The following is a 21,000-nucleotide window of genomic DNA, read 5'->3' on the forward strand; positions in this document are numbered from 1 at the left end:
CGGCTCCGCGGTCTTTTCACTGAGGCGCCAGGCAGAAGAGCGCCCTAGAGGTCACACGCTGGCGTTGCACCCGGCGAAGCGGGAAAGGGGGAGGCTATCCTGTATGAGGGCGAACGTCGCTCTCCTTCAGCCTCTCACTGTGGCGAGGTCCCTCAGCAACAGATTTCAAGACCAACACAGACTCAGGTTGCTAAGTTTAAATCCTGCTTTAGTCATTTACGCTATACTTAGGGGTAACTTCTTTAATGTCTGTGCTTTAATTTTCCTCTTGACCTCCGAGTATTGTGGAGGCATTAAACAACGACGTTTGTAAAGTACCTGGCTTATTAGATACACAGTGAGTAGTGGCTTGTTTTATAGAGTGAGGGTAAATAGGAGTTGTTCATTAATTTGATGTTAACGACGGAGGGGGAGGTAAATTGTTTCCATTTTTGAGCTCGCTGCTAAGGAGTGGTACTGTCTTCAGATACAGGGAAGTCAGGGAAAACAGGTTTTGAAAGAAATGAATTCCGGAGATGAGGAACAGAAGAGAGCAATTAGGAGACAATTATAGAATTTAGAAAAAAAAAAGAAGCCTGACCCTTCTGTACACAGCAATGAAAAGGCAACCTACAGAATGGGAGAAGATACTTGTAAGTCATGTATCTAATAAGGGGTTAAACGACTGACCGACTGATCTGATCTGATCTGATACAGAATATATAAAGGACTAAAACTTGGTCCAGAGGTTAGAACTGGAGGTCCAGAAGTTGGGATGCAGAGCTTTTTCAGTGTGGGAGCCCAGGTTCAATCCCTGGTGGGAGAACTAAGATACTGTAAGCTATGTGGTGTCTTCAAAAGAGAATAGAAAAAACTAAAACTCAGGACAAAACCCGATTCTTTGAATAGATAATGTACTTGAATGGCTATCTCTCGAAAGAAGTTCTACAAATGGTCAACAAGCACAGGAAAAGATGTTCAGCATCATTAGGCCCTGAGGAAATGTAAATCAGAACTGTGAAATATCCCTTCATACCTGTTAGAATGGTTATTATCATGAAAAAGGGGGGGGAAGTGTTGGTGAGGATGTGGAGAAAATGGAAATACTAAAATAGTGTAACTACAATTGAAAACAGTATGGCAGTACCCCAGAAAGTTAAAAATGGAATGGTCAAATGACCCAGCAATTCCAGTTCTGGGTGTATACACACAAGCAGGGTCTCAGATAGTTGTACTCCATATTCGTAGCAACGTTATTCATGATTCCTGAAAGGTGGAAGCAACCCAGTCGACAGATGAATGCATAAATAAGATGTACATACAATGGAATATTATTCAGCCTTAAAAAAATCTGACACATAACCACTTGTGAGGAAATAGTGTATGATTCCACTTACAGGAGTTACCTATAGGGGTCAAATTCAGAGATGGAAAGTTAAATGATGGTTGATGGGGGCATAGGGGTGGTGGATATGGGGAGTTGTTGTTTAACACCGTAAGTTTCAGTTTTGCAAGATGAAAAGAGTACTGGAGATTGGGTGCACAACAGAGTGAATGTACTTGACACTACTGAACTGCACACTTTAAAATGGTTAAGATGAGAATTTTATGTGATTTCACTACAATTTAAAGGTTATGATGAGAATGGATGGAAGAGGTGTGAGAAAAAATTATTAATATTAAGAAAATGGAGTCAGGTTATCTTGAACTTTGGAGACTGTTTTAACAGTGGTTACATTAATAAAGAGCCTCTTGATGAAAGTGAAAGAGGAGAGTGGAAAAGTTGGCTTAAAGCTCAACATTCAGAAAACTAAGATCATGGCATCTGGTCCCATCACTTCATGGCAAATAGATGGGGAAACAGTGTCAGACTTTATTTTGGGGGGCTCCAAAATCACTGCAGATGGTGACTGCAGCCATGAAATTAAAAGATGCTTGCTCCTTGGAAGAAAAGTTATGACCAACCTGGGACAGCATATTAAAAAGCAGAGACATTACTTTGCCAACAGAGGTCTGTCTAGTCAAGGTTATGGTTTTTCCAGTGGTCATGTATGGATGTGAGAGTTGGCATATAAAGAAAGCTGAGCGCTGAAGAATTGATGCTTTAGAACTGTGATGTTGGAGAAGATTCTTGAGAGTCCCTTGGACTGTAAGGAGATCCAACCAGTCCATCTTAAAAGAAAGCAATCCTGAATATTCATTGGAAGGACTGATGCTGAAGCTGAAACTCCAATACTTTGGCCACCTGATGCGAAGAACTGATTCATTGGAAAAGACCCTGATGCTGGGAAAGATTGAAGGAGGGAAGAGAAGGGGACAATAGAGGATGAGATGGTTGGATGGCATCACCGACGGGATGGACATGAGTTTGAGTAAGCTCCAAGAGTTGGTGATGAACAGGAAAGCCTGTGCAGTCCATGGGGTTGCAAAGTGTCAGACACGACTGAGCAACTGAACTGAACTGAACTGAAAATTAATAAAGAAAGGGGTTAATAAGAGTTTTAGTGGGAAATTTATTAGCTTAGTTTTTGAAATACCAGTTTTGTCATGTAACATACATAGGTAAAAGTCAATGTATTTTAACAAATGAAAATTAATTCCTAGATAATAATTTGCTTATTTCTGGTTCTCTTTGCAGAAGAGTGGGTACATCAATTGCACAACCTAATCCAGATACTCTGGCATCGGTAATGGGAGTGGGAGTTGGGGGGGGTGGGAGGGTCTGTGAATTTTCACCTACTGTTTTCCTTTTGCTAATTCTTGCTTTTTACTTCAGTCCCAGAAGGAATCATACAGCTGGAGTATAAATGTCTTTATGAACAATTTAGTCCCAGAGTCCTGTAATTGGGAATATCCTGAAAGAAAATGGTGCTAAAGCAGTGTAAAATGATTGTTGGCCTTGGATTAGGATCTAACACTGAAGAGGGGTTTCTTCTGCAAATGATAGGAGTGTTAAATGAGATACCACTGGTACACTAGTAACAGCACAATAAACATTAGCTTCTATTATTTCTGGAGAAGGAAAAGGCTACCCACTCCAGTATTCTGGCCTGGAGAATTCCATGGACTGTGTAGTCGATGGGGTTGCAAAGAGTCAGACATGACTAAGCAACTTTTACCTTCACTTTCTATTATTATTTACGTAAACATAATTGCATTAGAGTGTATGTACAGAATTCTCTGTAAACGTGTAGGCTATAACAGTTATTCTCAATACTAATTTGTACACATCTTTTCACTTTTTTTTTTTTCAAGTAGAGCTACTACAAAAATGAACGGTTACATTCAGACTGATAAAGTAGTAGTAACTTAAAGGGAAAAGAATATAGTAAGAGCTGCTTTAGAAAATCATGTTCTATGTATGTCACTGGAAGTGGAAATTAATCCTTTTTTTTTTTAAACCAGGAAACTGATAATTCTAGGAACCTTTCATTCGTGAATTTTGGTCCCCAGCCGGATGTTAGTCAGTAGAGGACCTAGGCAGCCGCACACGTTGGCTGAGGGGAGTGGGGGTGGGATTGGCCTACGCACCACGAAGGATTCATCCCGGAAGTAGTTATTGGCCGTCTCCATGCGCCGGTTCCTGGACCTCGTAGAGCCAAGGCGCGAGGCTCGGACAGAGAGGTAGAGCTGGAGGGACTCTAAGCGCCCTCCTCCTGGGACGCGAGCCGCTGCGCCCGCGGGGCTGGCTCCGGCGTCATCATGCTGCTCCTGCCAAGCGCTGCAGACGGCCAGGGCACCGCCATCACCCACGCTCTGACCTCTGGTACGTGCCCACTCAGCCCCGGCTCCGTCTAGCCTCAGCCGCCCCTCTCCCGGTCCTCCACCTTGGCGACTCCGTAACCTCTCTATCCTTGCCCGTGGCAACTAGCGTATCGAGTGCGGAGCTGCGACGTCACGAGTGTCTTTTTGCTCCCTGTTACACAGAAGTCCTTTCCCAGACTGGAAGGAAGGAGGGAGGGGGGCGTCTTCTTTCAGCCCCCGCAATTTCTTCCTCGTGTCGCTGCTGCTGACTCATGGATCAGGCGGAGCAGTTCGGAACCGAACCCTTCAGTACCCTAAAAAGGTTCTTAAAAGCATCTCCTTGCCTAAGGCAAGAAACTGCCCGCAGCGAGCTCCGCACGTGCCTGAGCCCCTACAAAGCTTTGCTGCCGGCGCTCACTTAAACACCTCTCTCTCTGTACGTTTGCTCCGGCTTTTGTTTTTTAGATATCCCAATCCAAACAGTGCTCCTTATAAGAAAAGGTGTGGTGGTGGTAAGACCCGTGTAGACAGACTCTTAAAGGCAGTCATTAAGTGAAACGTCCTATGTAAATCAACTGTCTTCAGTTTTTGGTTTTAAGGGAGAGAAAGTTCCCCTGCTGCTGCAGCTTCTTAAATTTATAGCCCAGGACAGTCATGGTATTGTAAATTTAGAGTCTCTAGTTTCAGTGATTTCATTGATTATCAGAACCACGTATACAGACGCTTGTTGTATGTGATTTCAGACATAGTTCGCAGTACATGTTATGTTCCTGCTTACAGAGGTTTCTCTCTAATCTCGCAAATAGAAAGGCTTGAAAGCCACACCTGCACTACACACACAGGTCGTACTTCTTAAATATAGTGGTTTGGAATCTTCTCTTGTGCATGGTAGAAGAAACCTGAATTTTCCTACCCAAGTAAAGCATGAAAAATGGGACTAGTTTTACAAAATTGTGGCCATTCGGTACAAAGAAAGACTTAAATCTGAGTTATTAGACAATACAGCTTTTTGCTTTCATTTGAAATATAAAATTAAAATCAAGATGCTCACTTTTTTCCTGACCCAAATTACCTTTCTTTAATTGTTAATGTACAAAGGTATAGTGACTGACCGTACTTCCCAGGAATAATGATAAAGACTTACTTTTATTCAACAGCTTGGGGCTTCCCTGGTGACTCAGATGGTAAAGGGTCTGCCTGCAATGTGGGAGACCTGGGTTCGATCCCTGCGTCTGAAAAATCCCCTGGAGAAGGAAATAGCAACCCACTCCAGTACTCTTTGCCTGGAAAATTCCATGGATGGAGAAGTCTGGTAGGCCACAGTCCGTGGAGTGGCAAAGAGTCAGACATGACTGACTTCACTTTTCTTTCTTTCTTTCTTTGATTCTCAAAGTGCTTTCATAGTTTGTCATCCAGTTTTACAAGGAAGCAGATAAGTATTCCCATTTTACAGTTGAAGGCATCTCTGACTCATTTCACATAGCTACTAATAGACCCACGCTGAAATTCAGAGCTTTTGATTTCAGAGCTGTTCCACTAAAGCACAGTTTCATTAGTAAATTCCTGTTAGCTGCTTGAAAATTGTCTTTCAGAAAAAATCATTGCTAATGAATTCTTAAAATGTTTGAAAGCTATCTAAATTCAGTTTTTAATAATTAAAATATTTTGAGTTATTTTCAGAAGATTTTTTTGATGAGGCTAGCTCTTTTTGAGTTTTTAATTATTTGTTGCTTTATTACAGTTATTAGTCTAAAAAAGCAGAGAAGGCAATGGCACCCCACTCCAGTACTCTTGCCTGGGAAATCCCATGGATGGAGGAGCCTGGTGGGATGCAGTCCATGGGGTCGCTAAGAGTCGGACACGACTGAGGGACTTCACTTTCACTTTTCACTTTCATGCATTGGAGAAGAAAATGGCAACCCACTCCAGTGTTCTTGCCTGGAGAATCCCAGGGACGGGGGAGCTTAGTGGGCTACAGTCTATGGAGCTGCACAGAGTCAGAAACAACTGAAGCAACTTAGCAGCAGCAGCAGTCTAAAAAAGAAGGCAGTTAGTCTCTGTCCCTCATCTTCCTCTCATTTCCTCAGAAAAGTATCGATTTATTGACATTGCTGAACAATTGGATAATTATCAGATAATTGGAAGATGTTGATTAACTGTGTAAATACTAGGAAATGATTATTGCTTATCCTCATGTTAACTGGATTACTGCAGTTAGCTTCTCAGTTGATGGTTTTAAAATTACATATTTATGCTGTCATTGGTTTGATATTATTTATTGCCTTGGAACAGATTTATTCTGTGCAATACACTGAAGCCTCTCTTAACACTTTCACTCACAGCCTCAACACTCTGTCAAGTTGAACCTGTGGGAAGATGGTTTGAAGCTTTTGTTAAGAGGAGAAACAGAAATGCTTCTGCCTCTTTTCAGGAACTGGAGGATAAGAAAGAGTTATCAGAGGAATCGGAAGATGAAGAATTGCAGTTAGAAGAGTTTCCCATGCTGAAAACACTTGATCCCAAAGACTGGAAGGTATTTAATATCTGACTCTTGTTCAGTCAGATGCAGTTTTCCATTATTAAACCACGTTTTAAAATGATTCAACAAAATAATCATAATTTAGCACCTGTTTATGGTCAAATCCTGAGTGGGACAGCACTAGGCATAGAATACTATCTCTACTGGAGAAATCCAGAAAGATTTCATGGAAAAGGTACTGTCTGAGTGGTCTTAAACGGTTAGGTGACAGTCTTTGAAGCAAGAGGGAGAAGAGGAAGAAAAGGTGTTCTGGGCAGAAGGAACAGATATGCAAAGACACAAAGGAGTAACAGAATGTGTGCTGCCTCTTCAGGGCCTGGTGAAGGGTAGAGTAGCACATGAAAGGGTGGTGGCGAGAAATCAGGCTGAAAACAGAATCTGAACTCTGGAGTGTCCTTTTTATGCCATACCAAGGAAGGAATTTAAATTTGTTTTCAGGATAGTAAGACATCATCAGAAGTTTCTGAGCTAATTTCAGAAAAGTAATTTCCGGTAGTACAGAAATTTGCTTGAAAAGGGAGATCAGGACGAGAGGGGAAGGGAACAGTTTGCTGTTGTAGGGCTAGTGTACAAGTGAATGCTTGATGCTTGAACTAAATTTGTAGCCAAGTTTTGAGACAGGAGAAAGATTTGCTTTTGGGGGAGGTAGACTTGACGAGTCTTAGAGACCTTGGTTGTGCTGCCTAAGAGAAGGGGACGTATTTGGAAGACCCCTGATCACCCCAGCTTGAGTCACCTGTTAGACCGTGCTGTTGGTCACCAGCACAGCATTGCAGGAAAGAAACTTTGTGGGAGGCGTGTTGTTGTGTTGCTCTGCATCTGGAACTCAGACATCTATGCTAGAGTGAACTAGGGAGTCATGAACATTTACAGGGCAATTACTATCTTCCAACCCTGGCATCGGATCAGATCAGCTTGGATCAAGGTATAGAGAGAGACAGAAAGAAATCCCAGGACTGAGCTTTGTAGGGCATTGAGAAGCCAGTCAGAATAACTGGAAAAGCTACTGAAAGATGGGAGAAAAATATGGATTCACAGAAACTAAAGCAAAATAATGTTTCAAGAAAAGAGTCACCTGTGCTGCCAGTGAAAGTTGAAGTCAAGTAAAGGAAGTTGGTTGATCTTATATTTGGCAGTTGGAAATTGATTCTGAAGAGAGCAGCTTCATAACCCCATGGCTGAGAATGGACAGAGTAGAACTAGATTGGAGTGATTTGAAAAGTAAATTCTAGAGGATGTAAAGCTAAAGGAGGACAGCTCCTTTTTGATGGGAATTTTGATGGGAAGCAAAGAAATGGAAGCAAGGTCTGAATGAAGAGCGATAACAGAGCATCTTCTAATACTGATGAAAAGAATTCAGTTGAAATTTAGAAGACAGCTGAAAGATGCTAGCATTTGAGAGACGTAGAGAAGATGGTGTTTAGAACCAAGAAGAGGAATGGAGTAATTTGTCTTAGTAGGACAGGCTTTCTCAGTGGTGAGGGAAAGGGAAAAGATACATGGATGCAGGATAAGGGCAAAAAGATGCAGGAATTTGAGTATGGTAATTTACATAGTTTTCCTTAAGCAGGAAACAAGGCCATTGATGAGAGGGTGGAGCAGGGTCTAGGAAGCTTAAGGAAAGACTAGAGGACCAAGGTATGTAATAATAGTTGGAGAGAGTGGAATGAAGTGTGAGTGCCAGGCATAATAAAGGAATCCATCCATTGGGAGTTTGCAGTCCTGAATTTAAAGGAAAACCAGGTGATCCTATTTGATTTTTTTTCTCCCATGTTTTATACCTTCAACTCCCCTTTCTTCCCACTCATTCTCTGATACTAGATACACCCTTTGAGTTCTTTTAGGAGCCTTCGCTCAAGTGCTGCCTCAACCTCTAAATTTGCAAGGAAAATGAAAGCAGGTGCTTCCTTTTGTTGAGAAACCCCAGTTTCTCAAAATGTTCATGCAACCTTCTTTGCTCCACACGGTTCCTATCCTGTCATTGACACTGGCCCAACCTACTTGGGCTTCTGTAATGCTCTCCTCAGTTCTGAAATATTTCTAGCTATACCTTGATTTAAGGATAGCCATAGGATATTAATTTGTATTAATAGAAAAAGAATTATTTGGTCAAGTAATTTCAAAAAATACTAGACTCTCTAAGTTTCTGTCTGCTTGTTTTTGTTTTGGTTTTTTGGTTTTGTTTTGTTTTTAACTGCAAGGCTTCTCAGAGCCTTTGTTTGCTTTCTGTGTATACAAATTAACAAGAAGGCTATATATACAGTGATCCCTGTTTTCTAAACTTCTATGACCTCAGGACTCATTTGGAATATCTCGCTAGACTTCTATTACGAGAGTCTCATTTTAGGAAACATTGTATTCGGATAGCAACACAAGGGATAGGATATATGGCTTCATTTCAAATTTGACTCCCTTTTGTGTCTTTATCAGAACCAAGATCATTATGCAGTACTTGGACTTGGCCATGTAAGGTACAAAGCTACACAGAGACAGATTAAAGCAGCTCGTAAGTACTTGGTTATTTTGGAATAATCAAATATCTGCTATAGGAAATGTTATCCTCTTGAAAAAGTATTGCATGATTACAGTTTTCTAGGCATAACTCTGGATTTAATGTAAGTTATGTAGTGTACCAGTGTATAACCACAGTCTCCTTACCTTCAAAATAAAAAATAAGCAGTAAGTCTCCTGAATGGATATTCTCATTAGGGTCAAGAAATCGGGTGAGTGTATTTGTGACAGAATAAACAACATTCTTCTAATGGCACACTTTAAAAAAAAATAGTATTTCACTTCCCTTTGGAAGTTCAGCCAGTTGTGCTTAGTGGAAGTTGCCTTGATAACTTCAGTTCGTCGGTACTCTTTTGTGATCTTAGGTCACATCTCTGTAGATACCATCTTATCTCTTCTGTCCAAGAAAGAGGTATCTGATACTTCATTGTTCTTTTTATTGACAAGGTTAAAAATTGGTGGGGTGCAGGTACGGGGGCAGAAATCGTTGGCTAACCAGTCTTCATCGACTTAAGCGTCACTATCCACTTAGTGCTCTAAACTGTTCTGTCCTCTGACGTCTTGTGGATGTAATTTCTTACACACCTAATTAGTAAAGTTTGATCACCTAATTAGTAAAGCTTCATGAAAGAGGTGAAGGTGATCAGTTTTCTCTTTTATCTTAGAACAGTGTTCTGCCTTCTACTCTAGAGAATGGATATTGAGATCAGAGGAGGTAAAATTGTGGCCATATGAAAAAGGAGCAGGGAATCAGGGTCAGTCAAGAAGAGAAAGTATTGTACTTAGAGAAAGATGACTGAATGAGACCTACCTCGTGTTGAAAAATACTGGTTGAGCCTGAGTAAGGTAAATGGGGCTTCCCAGGTGATGCAGTGGTAAAGAATCCACCTGCGAATGCAGGAGACACAGGTTCAACCCCTGGGTCGGGAAAATCCCTTGAAGCAGGAAATGACAACCCACTCATTTTATTGCCTGGAAAATTCCATGGACAGAGACACCTCATGGACTATAGTCCGGGGGGTGCACGAAGAGTCAGATGTGACTGAGCACAAAGCACACACAACTATGATAAATAAACTCAAAAGTTTCCCATTATTGCTTGTATTTAGGAAAGTCACAGGAAGTATCATCTTCATTTTGTTAGTTGAAGGAATTTATGAGATTATTTAAGACCTATTACTGGATTTCTTTAAAGGCTGGCATGATTTTAGAATAAGCATATGTTAATGCAAATGAATAATCATTGCAATATACATAAATGCTAGGAAAATTCATTTGCTCTGGAAAAGTATTTGCAAAGTCTTACTCTGAAAGAATAGCATACAAATACTATAAATGTGTTGACACATACAAATTTGTGAAAGAACTGAAAGTGATTTAGAACTATGAAAGTAGTTTTATGTTTTAAGATGAGAGAATTATTTCTCTAAAGATAGAAACATATGTAACAATTATAAAAGAAACATTCATTTGCTTCTATTAAGTCCATTCATTTTATTGGGATAATAGAAATTAATTTTTGAATATTCTGTTGCCAAAAGTTTCGTACCCCCAATGTACAGATTATTAACATTATGTGGATTTACAGTTAACTCTCTGCCTCCTTGTTGTGTATTCTCAGTATTTATTCAGAAGACTGACATTCTTTTTCCTCTGTCACTGTAAAATAGATGGCTGCTACTTACTGCTCCCTGGAATCTAGTCCAAAAGTAAAAATGCAAAGTTACTTGTTTGCAAGTTTGTAATTATTAGCATGAAGTGAAGTCACTCAGTTGTGTCCGACTCTTTGCAACCCCATGGACTGTAACCTCTCAGGCTCCTCCATCCATGGGATTTTCTAGGCAAGAGTGCTGGAGTGGATTGCCATTTCCTTCTCCAGGGGATCTTTCCAACCCAGGAATCGAACCCAGGTCTCCCACATTGCAGGCAGACGCTTTACCGTCTGAGCCACCAGGGAAGCCCATTATTAGCATAGACAAACCCAGTAATATGAGTCTGATTACATTTGAGATCTTTCTAGTTCTTGAATCCTATTACCAACACATAAAGGAGGTTGTAGGCTTTTTTTACATTTTATTTAATTTTTTAAATTAAAGTATAGTTAATGTATAATAATATATAAATTACAGGTGTCCAGTATAGTGATTCACAATTTTTAAAAGTTATACTCCATTTATAGTTACTGTGCTGCTGCTAAGTCACTTCAGTTGTGTCCGACTCTGTGCGACCCCATAGGTGGCAGCCCACCAGGCTCCCCCATCCCTGGGATTCTCCAGGCAAGAACACTGGAGTGGGTTGCCATTTCCTTCTCCAATGCATGAAAGTGAAAGTGAAGTCACTCAGTTCTGTCCGACTCTTCGTGACCCCATGGACTTCAGCCTACCAGGCTTCTCCATCCATGGGATTCCCCAGGCAAGAGTACTGGAGTGGGGTGCCATTGCCTTCTCCATATAGTTACTGTAAAATATTGATTATATTCCCTGCGATGTATAGTATATCCTTATAGCATATTTTGTACTTAATAGTTCATTAACAGTTTTAATTTTTTAAACTTTTTGAATGGCTATGATGAAAATTAGGGATTCATTCATGAGTAGATGAAGTAAGTGGTCTTTTTTTTTCCTTTTCTGCATTATCTGAAAATAATAAATTGCTAGGAAAGTTGAATGATGGATTAAGAGAAAGTACTTGCATACTAAAAGTATTTCCATTTTTTTCTTGAAGAAAAATTGCCACACTGGCAAGTGATGCATGTAGGTTTGATAGTCTCTACTTGGAAATAAAAGTCTTTGATTTGAATTTTCTAAATGTAATAATTTTAGCTTAAAATACTTCTCATGGGGGACTTCCTGGGTGGTCCAGTGGCTAGAACTCTGTGCTCCAGTGAAGGAGACCTGGGTTCAATCCCTTGTCAGGGAGCTGGATCTGATACGCGCAACTGAAGATCTCATAGGCCACAACTAAGGCCCACTGCAACCAAATAAATAGAAATAAATAAATATTTGAAAAGTAATTCTCATATTTTAAGCTGAAAACTGTTTGATAGAATGCCTCTTAAAATTAGAAATAATAGAGACTTTTTGTAATACTCTATAATGAAAAACAGTCGGGGAAAATATATATATCTGAATCACTTTGCTGTAAACTGAAACTAACACAATATTGTAAATCAGCTGTACTTCTATATAAAGAAATTATAGATGCTTTTTCTGATAATAACAATATGAATGTACAATAAAAGCCCATTTAGTAATGTACCTTCAAAACCCCAGAAACTGTCTTTGGTGAGGAATGGAGGAGAGAGAAGTCTGTAATTACAATAAACATGCACAACAGCTGCTCAAAAATTACCCTTGTCTCTTTCAAACTGAAAGATGTTCTTTGGCCTCCGTTATCTCATTTTTAATATTGGAGGACATCTTTTGCCTCCTTCAGCCCCACCTCTGGGCAGAGTATACTGTACATAAATGACTAGAGGTGACTAGGTGGAAACATCAATGAAGGAAAAAACAGTGTAGCCTAAGAGCAGACTATTAGCAAGAAACAGGCATCACCTATGTCAGACTTTATCATGAGGTTCGAAAGAAGACTTACTCCACCTTGTCAGTGCGATACAAAGATGTTGCATTGGGGTAAGGCGGGGGCGGCATAGGCATTGCAGAAAGAGACTCAAGAAAAAAAATAGAATTGCCTGGAAACTCAAAACTGGAGAGCAGAGTTTAGAATTACAAAGGCTGACTACAGTTAGAAAATAGTAAAGCAGACAGCCTAGAGGAATGTTCCCAAGATTCAGAAGGAAAGAATAAAAAGATGTCAGATTTCCCTAAAGAACGGGTCAGAATAAATGTAACAGAGGCAGTAATTGCAAATAAAGAAGAAAACTTACCTGATTTATAAAGAGCTGTGACTTGAGTTTGAGAATATTTGTAGGCATGTGTGTGTGCATGCGTGTGGGTTGTGTCCAACTCTTTGTGACTCCTTGGACTGTAGCCTGCCAGCCTCCTCTCTCCATGGAATTTTCCAGGCAAGAATTCGGGAGTGGGTTGCCATTAGGGTTTACTCCTCAGCACACACTTGCATTTCAAAGGAGAACAGTGTGAGTTAGGCCGAGCTGCACAGCATCCGTTTTGCCAGCCAGGGTGGAAGAGCCCCGAGCGGTGACTAGAGAAGCTATGATTTTCCCCAAGCACTGGCCGTGGGAAAAGCCAGTTCTCCCTTCCTGCAGTGCCCAACAATGGTGGGTCATCACACCTCTGAACTATCCTATATGATGTGATTGTTGTTCCTGGCCAGTAAGCTTCCAGGCCTAATAGTCAGACTCTTAGTTCCTGTGAGGTGCCTAATAACCTTCAGTAAATTTCCTTTTCTTCTTAAACCAGCTAGAAGGTGAAAATGTCTCCTCTTGAGTGTTAGTGGACAAACTGATAATACAGTTTTGTTTTTTTTTTTAACTGTAGCTCAAACAAAAGTGTATTTATCAAAGTTTCTGAACCCTTGCAATGTATACAAAAATCACTAAATATGCCATAAAAAGAAATATTGTTCAGAAATATTTATAACAGCCTCATTCACAGTGTCCAAAAACTGGAAGCCACCCAAATGTTCACCAACAGGATGATGGATAAGCAAACTGCTTATATTCATAACATAGAGTAGTGTTTAGCAGTTTTTAAAAAATTGCTGATATACATAAGGGGGTGAATCTTAAAACATTATGTGAGATACAAAGACATACTGTATGATTCCATTTAGATGAACTTCAAGAGCCTACAAACATAATCTCTCAGGAGAGAAATCAGAAGGGTAGTCCCAAGTGGTGGGGGTGGGACTTAACTGGAAAAGGGGGTAAAGGGGAACTCTGAGTGATGAAAACAATCTGTATTTTCCTTTGAGTGGTTGTTAAACAACTGTATACAATTGTCACAACCTTTTGAACGGAGTACTTAAAATATGAACATTTTATTCTATGTAATAAAGTAGATCTGACTCAACAAACCAAAAAAAAAAAGACTTGAGTGTTTGTATATATACACTTGGACCCGGACAGAAATAAAAATTGTATTAATAGATGTGAGAGCAAGATCACTGACTATCAGAACAGACGTTTGGCAACTAGAGCCCTACCATCAGGAAGTTCATTGCTTGCAAAGCTATCATGTTACCTTCCCCTCCCCCCACTCCCCCCCGTTTTTTTTTTTTTCCTGCACTGCAAGGCATGTAGCATCTTAGTCCTCTGATAAGGAATTGAACCCAGGTCCCTCGCAGTGGAATCTTAACCACTGGACCACTAGAGGATACCTCTGTTACCTTTTCTAAAGGAGAGAAAAAATAAAACATTCAATTCAGATATTTAAAAGAATATCACTGAGGAAAATGGAGGGAAAAAAGTAGATAAAACAATATCTTAAAATGGATTTATAAGAAGGAAAAACATAGTAGAGTACAAAAGGAATAGAAAGTGTTATAGAAGATATTTTTAACTGAGGCCACAGTTAAATGCAGGGAATTTGAAATTTTTGATAAAATTGGCTTTTTTTTGGAATTGAAAAAATTTAAAGAGTTACCCAGAATTATCTCCTGAAACTGTTTTAGGCCTAGGTGATTTCTTAAGTGAATTTTTTTTTCAAATGCTTAAGGAATTGAAAATTCTCATGCTGAACATAAACTGTTTTAGGAACAATTCATTTCATGACCATGTAATCCTAGTATGAAAACCTGGCATTGAAAGGCAACATTATGGAAAAGTCAGTGAAAAGTTCTTGGTTGCCAGGGGTTGAGGGATTGAGGAGAGATGAATAGGTAGGGCGCAGAGGATTTGGGGGCAGTGAAAATACTCTGTATATTATGGTGGATACGTGTTGTCATGCATTCATCCAAACCCACAGAATGTCCACCACCAGGAGTGAAAACCATGGCCTTTAGGTGATTATGATGTGTCAGTGTAGGGTCATCAGTTGGAGCAAATAGTGGGCATTCCCTGCTAGTCCACTGGTTAGGACTGAGCACCTTCATAGCCAGGGCCTGGGTTTGATCTCTGGTTAGGGAACTGAGATCCCACAAGCCACATGGTGCAGCCAAATTTGAAGGAAAAAAAAAAAAAAAGCTAGATGAAAAAAAAATAACAAATGGACTGCTCTGGTGGGGGGAGCTGATAAGGAAGGGCGGAGGGTCTATAGATCTGTTAATCACCCTCTTAATTTTGTTGTGAATCTTAAAACTAATTAATTTTTAAAATGTGGCCAGAAAGGCTTTAAAAAAAAAAAACTACAAATATCATCCATGAATGTATTGAATAATACCAAAAACAGTTAATAGCAAAATGAATTCAACAATGTGTTAAAAGAATACTGCCAATGAATATTACTTTTAAGAAATATATTAACAAAGCTAAATCTGCTTATATTTTACACAATATTATCAATATATCAATGTGATATCCTAAGAAGATAGTGAAAGTACATACAGTACAATTTAATATTCACTCCTTTTTGATAAATAGAACTTTAAAAAGAAATATAATTAATTCCCGCATATTTCAGATTTCACTGCCAACAAACTTTTAACTGTGTGATATTCTAAAAACCCATGAGGGAGTCTGCCAATGACTTTGACGCTATTTGGGAGTTTGGGTCAGTGAATTAAGATATTAAAGGAGAGAGAACTATTAGAAAGAAAGAAATATATTATTTGTAGGTAATATGTGAAAGTGAAAGTTGCTCAGTCATGTCCGACTCTTTGTGACCCCATGGACTATACGGTCCATGGACTTCTCTAGGCCAGAATACTGGAATGGGTAGCCTTTCCCTTCTCCAGGGGAGCTTCCCAACCCAGGGATCAAACCCAGGTCTCTCTCATTGCAGGCGGATTCTTTACCAGCTCAGTCAAAAGGGAAGCTGTAGGTAACAGGATCTACCTAAAAACTATAAGAGTTGAATTAAGTAGCCAAGTGCAAGAAAAATAAACAAAAATAATAGTTTCTGAAAGGTACCATCAAATATATTAGAAAGACAGAGTCATTTTAAAGATAATCCCGTGACAAGAATAGGTAGCCAGAAACAGACCTTGGTAAAATTTACTGAGATAAAGGAAGCCTCACAAATTAGTAGAGAAGGGAAGGATTATTAGATAATGTTAAGACTTTGAAAATTAAATAAGCTTTTCAATTTTGACCATAGAAGATACTCAGATAGAAACATATCAAACTTCTGAAGAATGAAGGACCTCCTTTATAAGTACTGGAATACAATATAAAGGAAATGATCAGTAAATATGAATTAATGAACTGAATGTTTTTTAAAAACACAAGAATGGTCACAGCAGCTGGGGAAAGCATTAGCATCAAACATGATGGACTAGGAGAGGCAGCATACAAGCACAGGCTCTGGAGTCAGGCTACCTGGATTGGAGCCTGATTTTGGCCAGGACTTTGGACACGTTGAATAGAGGTAAAGTAAGTGGTTATTTAACCTCCTTGTGCCTTATTTCCTCATCTGTAAAATGGAGAAACTAATAGTACTTTTCTCAGAGAGTTACTGAAAAGATTAATTGATAAATAGTGCTGGCACCTATTAAATGCTTAATGGATATTAACAGTTAGCCATTATTCACTGTAAAATGACTCACAAACTAAGAAGAAAAACTAAGATAGCTCTCTATTACTCCATAAGTAAGGGATGAAAGATAGAAACCACAAAAATTTTTTGATCTTGAGCACCAGTGATAATGATGTTTTAAACGATTGGATCCAGTGCTGTTCAGGTTGTGGTGAAAAGAATGTTAACATAGGGGTTGCAGTGGTATAACTTTTAGAAAGGGATTTGTTCATGTATTTCACTCACTGATATACCTCTCTAAGTATATACTGAGAAGAAAGAGTCATAAATATGAAAAAATATTTCTGTACAAAATGATTCATATTAAAATATAGTAGTGAAGAATTGGAAACAATCTATGGTAAATACTCAGTAGTAGGGAAATAGTTGAATAAGTTATGAAAAATCTACTTGAAATACTGTACTAAGTAGTTGTTAAAATTTTCTGAAGCGTTTGCAACTGCCTGGAAAATGGAACTGCTGTAATGCTTAGTTGAAAAAAATCACAACTTAAATTGGTATGTATAATATGATTGTACATTTTTAAAGGTATATGCTTAAGGGGGAAAAAGTCTGTGTGGAAGTACACCAAAATATTAATGGCAGTTGTCTTTTTGGGTACTGGCACTTAGGCCAGTTCTTAAAGTTATTTCAGGGTTTCTCAGGTGGCCCAGTGGTAGTGAATCTGCCTGCCAATGTGGGAGACACAAGAGACTTGGGTTTCTGGATCAGGAATATCCCCTGGAGGAGGAAATGGCAACCCACTCTAATAACCTTGCTGGAAAATCCCATGGACAGAGGAGCCTGGCAGGGTGCGGTCCATGGGGTTGCACAGAGTTGGACATGACTGAGCACACACACAGTATTTCTCTGTAATTTCTTTTTAATAAGCATATGTTTTACTATGGGAGAAAATATTTTTAAACTAATATTATGCTTTTAAAAATGGCTCTGCTTAACTGATCTTTTTTAATTTTGATGACTAAAAGGACAAGTTATCTAAATCTTTGTAGATAAAGCAATGGTTTTAAAACATCACCCGGACAAACGGAAAGCAGCTGGTGAACCAATAAAAGAAGGAGATAATGACTACTTCACTTGCATAACTAAAGGTAAGAAAGCGCGTTAAAGAGTTGGGAATTTTTGATAGTGAAGATTATTTATTGTTTAGATTGGGTTTCCTATGTATACTGCAGTTCATTTATACCATAACATTTAAAAACATTTTTAGTTAACATCTGGTTATTTGTGGTCATCTCCCCCAGAGCCTCACTTTATAAAGTGAGGTTCTCCCAACCAACGGCATCAGCAATACCAGAAATGCAGCTTGTCAGAAATGCAGAAGCTTTGGCCCTGCCCCAGACCTACTGAATCTGAATCTGCATTTTTAACAAGATCAGCAGGTGATTCTTATGAGAAGCTTATTCTGGAGTTACTTCATACAAGTGCTGTGTTTAAGGTTGAGACTACTAACATCTTTTTCAGTTTCAGACACTTTATGGAATTAAATTGTTCCTCAGATATTTTGCTTATTTAAATCAAGAAGTTGATTCTATCCTAGTCAAGGACCCACAGCTGTCAATGGCTATTTACATAGCCATATCCTCATAAGCAAATTAATAGAGGCAACCACCATTTCTAAATGTTTCCTTAAATGTGATTTTTAATTTTGATGCTAATTTTTTAAAAACTGTATACACACTTCTCAAACTTACTCTTCATTGGCTCACTCTTACACAGTGCTCAGGATGCCAAAGATCCTTTGATTTTTTTTTTAACAGCCTTGGGATCTAACAGTTAATTTTCTAGCTATTTCTTTTTCCTCAGTCATGCTTTTTTCAAGATTAAGTGTTTACTGTTCTGTCCTTTCTTTTCCAGAAGAGATACTTATAGAAGTTTTTAAGTCCAGTTGTAACCAGTAGTGCTCAAGCTATTATTGAAGTCCTCCCCTCCCCATAAGCACACACAACTTTTAAGTACAAAAAATTATTTTAAGGAAAAAAATGTAGTATTATGGTGATGTGACCTTTGATTTTTTTTTCTTCAGCTTATGAAATGCTATCTGATCCAGTGAAAAGACGAGCATTTAACAGTGTAGACCCTACTTTTGATAACTCAGTTCCTTCTAAAAGTGAAGCAAAGGACAATTTCTTCGAAGTGTTTTCCCCAGTGTTTGAAAGGAATTCCAGGTGAGTTCTGGCATCCCCTTGTGATCATAATGCTCTACTGGCTGGCTTCTTAATAGTTCCAAGTTTTGGTTTTTTTCCTCTGGTAATAGTTTGGTTCTCTTCTTCCTCCTCCTTTACAATATTGAGCTCCTCTGGTGAACTTACTATGATTGTTTATTTTATTCTCTAAACAGTTCTTCCTTCCTGTAGTTAAATTAACTCACAGGACATTTTTCTTTTAAATTTCCTTTGGGGGAAAGAACAGTGGTTGACTTTATGTAGTGTGATGCTGATACTTAGGTGACAGTGATTTCCCGTTTTCTCCTTCCCCTTTGTTAACAGGCACACTACCAACATTTGGTCAGTTTTCATTGAGGAAAAACTTTTATTCTGTTTTTGAGCATCTGATTATCATAAGGTTCTCTGACAAAGGGTGAATTTATATTTAAGATTAAGTCATATGTAATTTATTTAATTAAAATCAGTTTCAAATTGTGAACCAGTAATCTACATTTTTTTGCTTCCATCTGCACGGGAAGGTTTCCTCAGAGCACATCTTAGCTGCATATTGGAATCAGCTGGGGAGCTTGAACAGTTCCTGAAGCCTGGGTTCCACCTGGAGAAACTGTGATTTTAATTTAAGTGGTTTGGAATGCCTGTAGGTTTTTTAATGCTTGCAGGCGATTTTGATGGGTAGCTAAGTTTGGGAGAAGGCAATGGCAACGCATTCCAGTACTCTTGCCTGGAAAAATCCCATGGATGGAGGAGCCTAGTGGGCTACAGTCCATGGGGTTGCTAAAAGTCGGACACAACTGAGCGACTTCACTTTCACCTTTCACTTTTATGCATTGGAGAAGGAAATGGCAACCCACTCCAGTGTTCTTGCCTAGAGAATCCCAGGGATGGGGGAGCCTGGTGGGCTGCCGTCTATGTGGTCGCACAGAGTCGGACACGACTGAAGCAACTTAGCAGCAGCAGAAGCAGCTAAGTTTGAGAAGCACTTTGATTAGTGGTTTGATACAGTCTACTATTTCCTACGCCCTTCTCCTTACCTTTGTTTTGTGGTTTAAAAAAAAAAAATTAAGGTTGTAAAAAAAAAATTAGTGTATTGTATTCATGTGTGTGTGGAACAGTGCATCAAGTTGGAAAAACAGGTCAACAGCAGTCTCAGGATCCATTCGGAGATGGTGGGTGAAGTGCTAAACTTACAAGTCTGATTAAGGGGGAGGTGATAGAGATGAGGAGGTGGGAATCTATTCCCTCCGAGGATTCACGTTTCTTAAAAGGCTCAGCCTGCAGGTCACTTCTGTACTGCCTGTACTGCAGGACTAAGTGAGCTTGAAACATGGTGCTAGAGTCTGTTTTTCCTGGCCATCCTGGCATCTTCCACAACCTTGTAATTTACAAAACTAAAGATAAGCTGAGAGTTAGAACACTGTTCCATGTTTTCTTCTGCACCCCCATCCTCCCCTTGCCCTCCCTTTACTGCACCTGTATTGCTCATCACAGCACTCCTGATCCCTCTGCTCTGTCTCTTAGTCATGGAGGACGTAGGGCAGGGAGATTGTAAGGGACTGATAAAAACTTTTTTAACAAATCAGTTGTTGAACGTTTGTACAAAATGTTTTTAGCTTTTCCTTTTTTCAATATTTCAGGTGGTCAAATAAAAAAAATGTCCCTAAACTTGGTGATATGAATTCATCATTTGAAGATGTAGATGCATTTTATTCTTTCTGGTGAGTGAATACATTGTTTCTCCAGTGCTTTCATTTTTTAAGAAAAGCATTCAATAAGTACTTGATTGACTTTTATAAATTAATTGATAGGTGGGAAAATCACAGAACCTTCACTGAACAAAAGGAGGACTCTCTTAAGAAATCAAAGTTTCCACAGAATGCTGTATTATCTTCTGTGTAATATTTAGGCTATTATGGTTGTTTTTTCAATCTCTATCAACCAGATTTCTAGATGTCAAGCACACTATAGCAATAAAAAAATGAAAACTAAGGAGTCATTTGAATTCAGTAAAAAATAATTTTTCATTTATTTTTTAAAGTTATTTGAATATATGACAAAGGAAGACTGCGGTCTCTAACTGGTTCATTAATTTTAATACATATTACTCATTTTCTACTTTTATATTATGTGTGCTATATTTTCTCATTAAGTATCTGGTAAATATGAAAATAAAATCACTGTAAAACAGAAACGACAAATTTAGCTCTGTCAGTTGTAGTTGCTCTTACCTTCGGAGAATACAAACCAGGTAAAGTGACCATTACTAGATGACCTTAAAACTTGACAAACTAGTGGAGGTGAAGGCAGGGACAACTTGTACCAAGTCCCAGTCAAGCATAAAACCTGATATTCAGAAGAGATAGCAGGAAGCTGTATTTTGATTTAAGGCTGATAAGTATTTTAGACTTCCATTCCGAATACAGCATCATTTTAAAAAGAAGAAGAAAAA

General features: G+C 39.0%; 1 protein-coding gene across 3 annotated transcripts in view; it reads left to right on the forward strand.

The window, feature by feature from the left end:
* Positions 1-8: 8 nt before the first annotated feature.
* DNAJC2 (DnaJ (Hsp40) homolog, subfamily C, member 2) overlaps positions 9-21,000 on the forward strand; it is a 37,945-nt gene continuing 16,953 nt past the window's right edge. Inside the window, exons 1-8 of one of the 3 annotated variants that reach the window (XM_010848070.1) lie at positions 171-186; positions 2,618-2,666; positions 3,385-3,745; positions 6,066-6,256; positions 8,693-8,768; positions 17,379-17,477; positions 18,413-18,554; positions 20,189-20,269. In XM_010848070.1, the coding sequence (XP_010846372.1) occupies positions 3,682-3,745; positions 6,066-6,256; positions 8,693-8,768; positions 17,379-17,477; positions 18,413-18,554; positions 20,189-20,269 (653 nt within the window). In that variant the 5' untranslated portion in view covers positions 171-186; positions 2,618-2,666; positions 3,385-3,681. Of the gene's footprint in view, positions 187-2,617; positions 2,667-3,384; positions 3,746-6,065; positions 6,257-8,692; positions 8,769-17,378; positions 17,478-18,412; positions 18,555-20,188; positions 20,270-21,000 lie in introns of all 3 variants that reach the window. The other 2 variants (XM_010848072.1, XM_010848071.1) reach the window with 2 other exon arrangements.

Source organism: Bison bison, unplaced genomic scaffold, assembly GCF_000754665.1.
Source record: "Bison bison bison isolate TAMUID 2011002044 unplaced genomic scaffold, Bison_UMD1.0 scf7180017864260, whole genome shotgun sequence".
Classification (NCBI taxonomy): domain Eukaryota; kingdom Metazoa; phylum Chordata; class Mammalia; order Artiodactyla; family Bovidae; genus Bison; species Bison bison.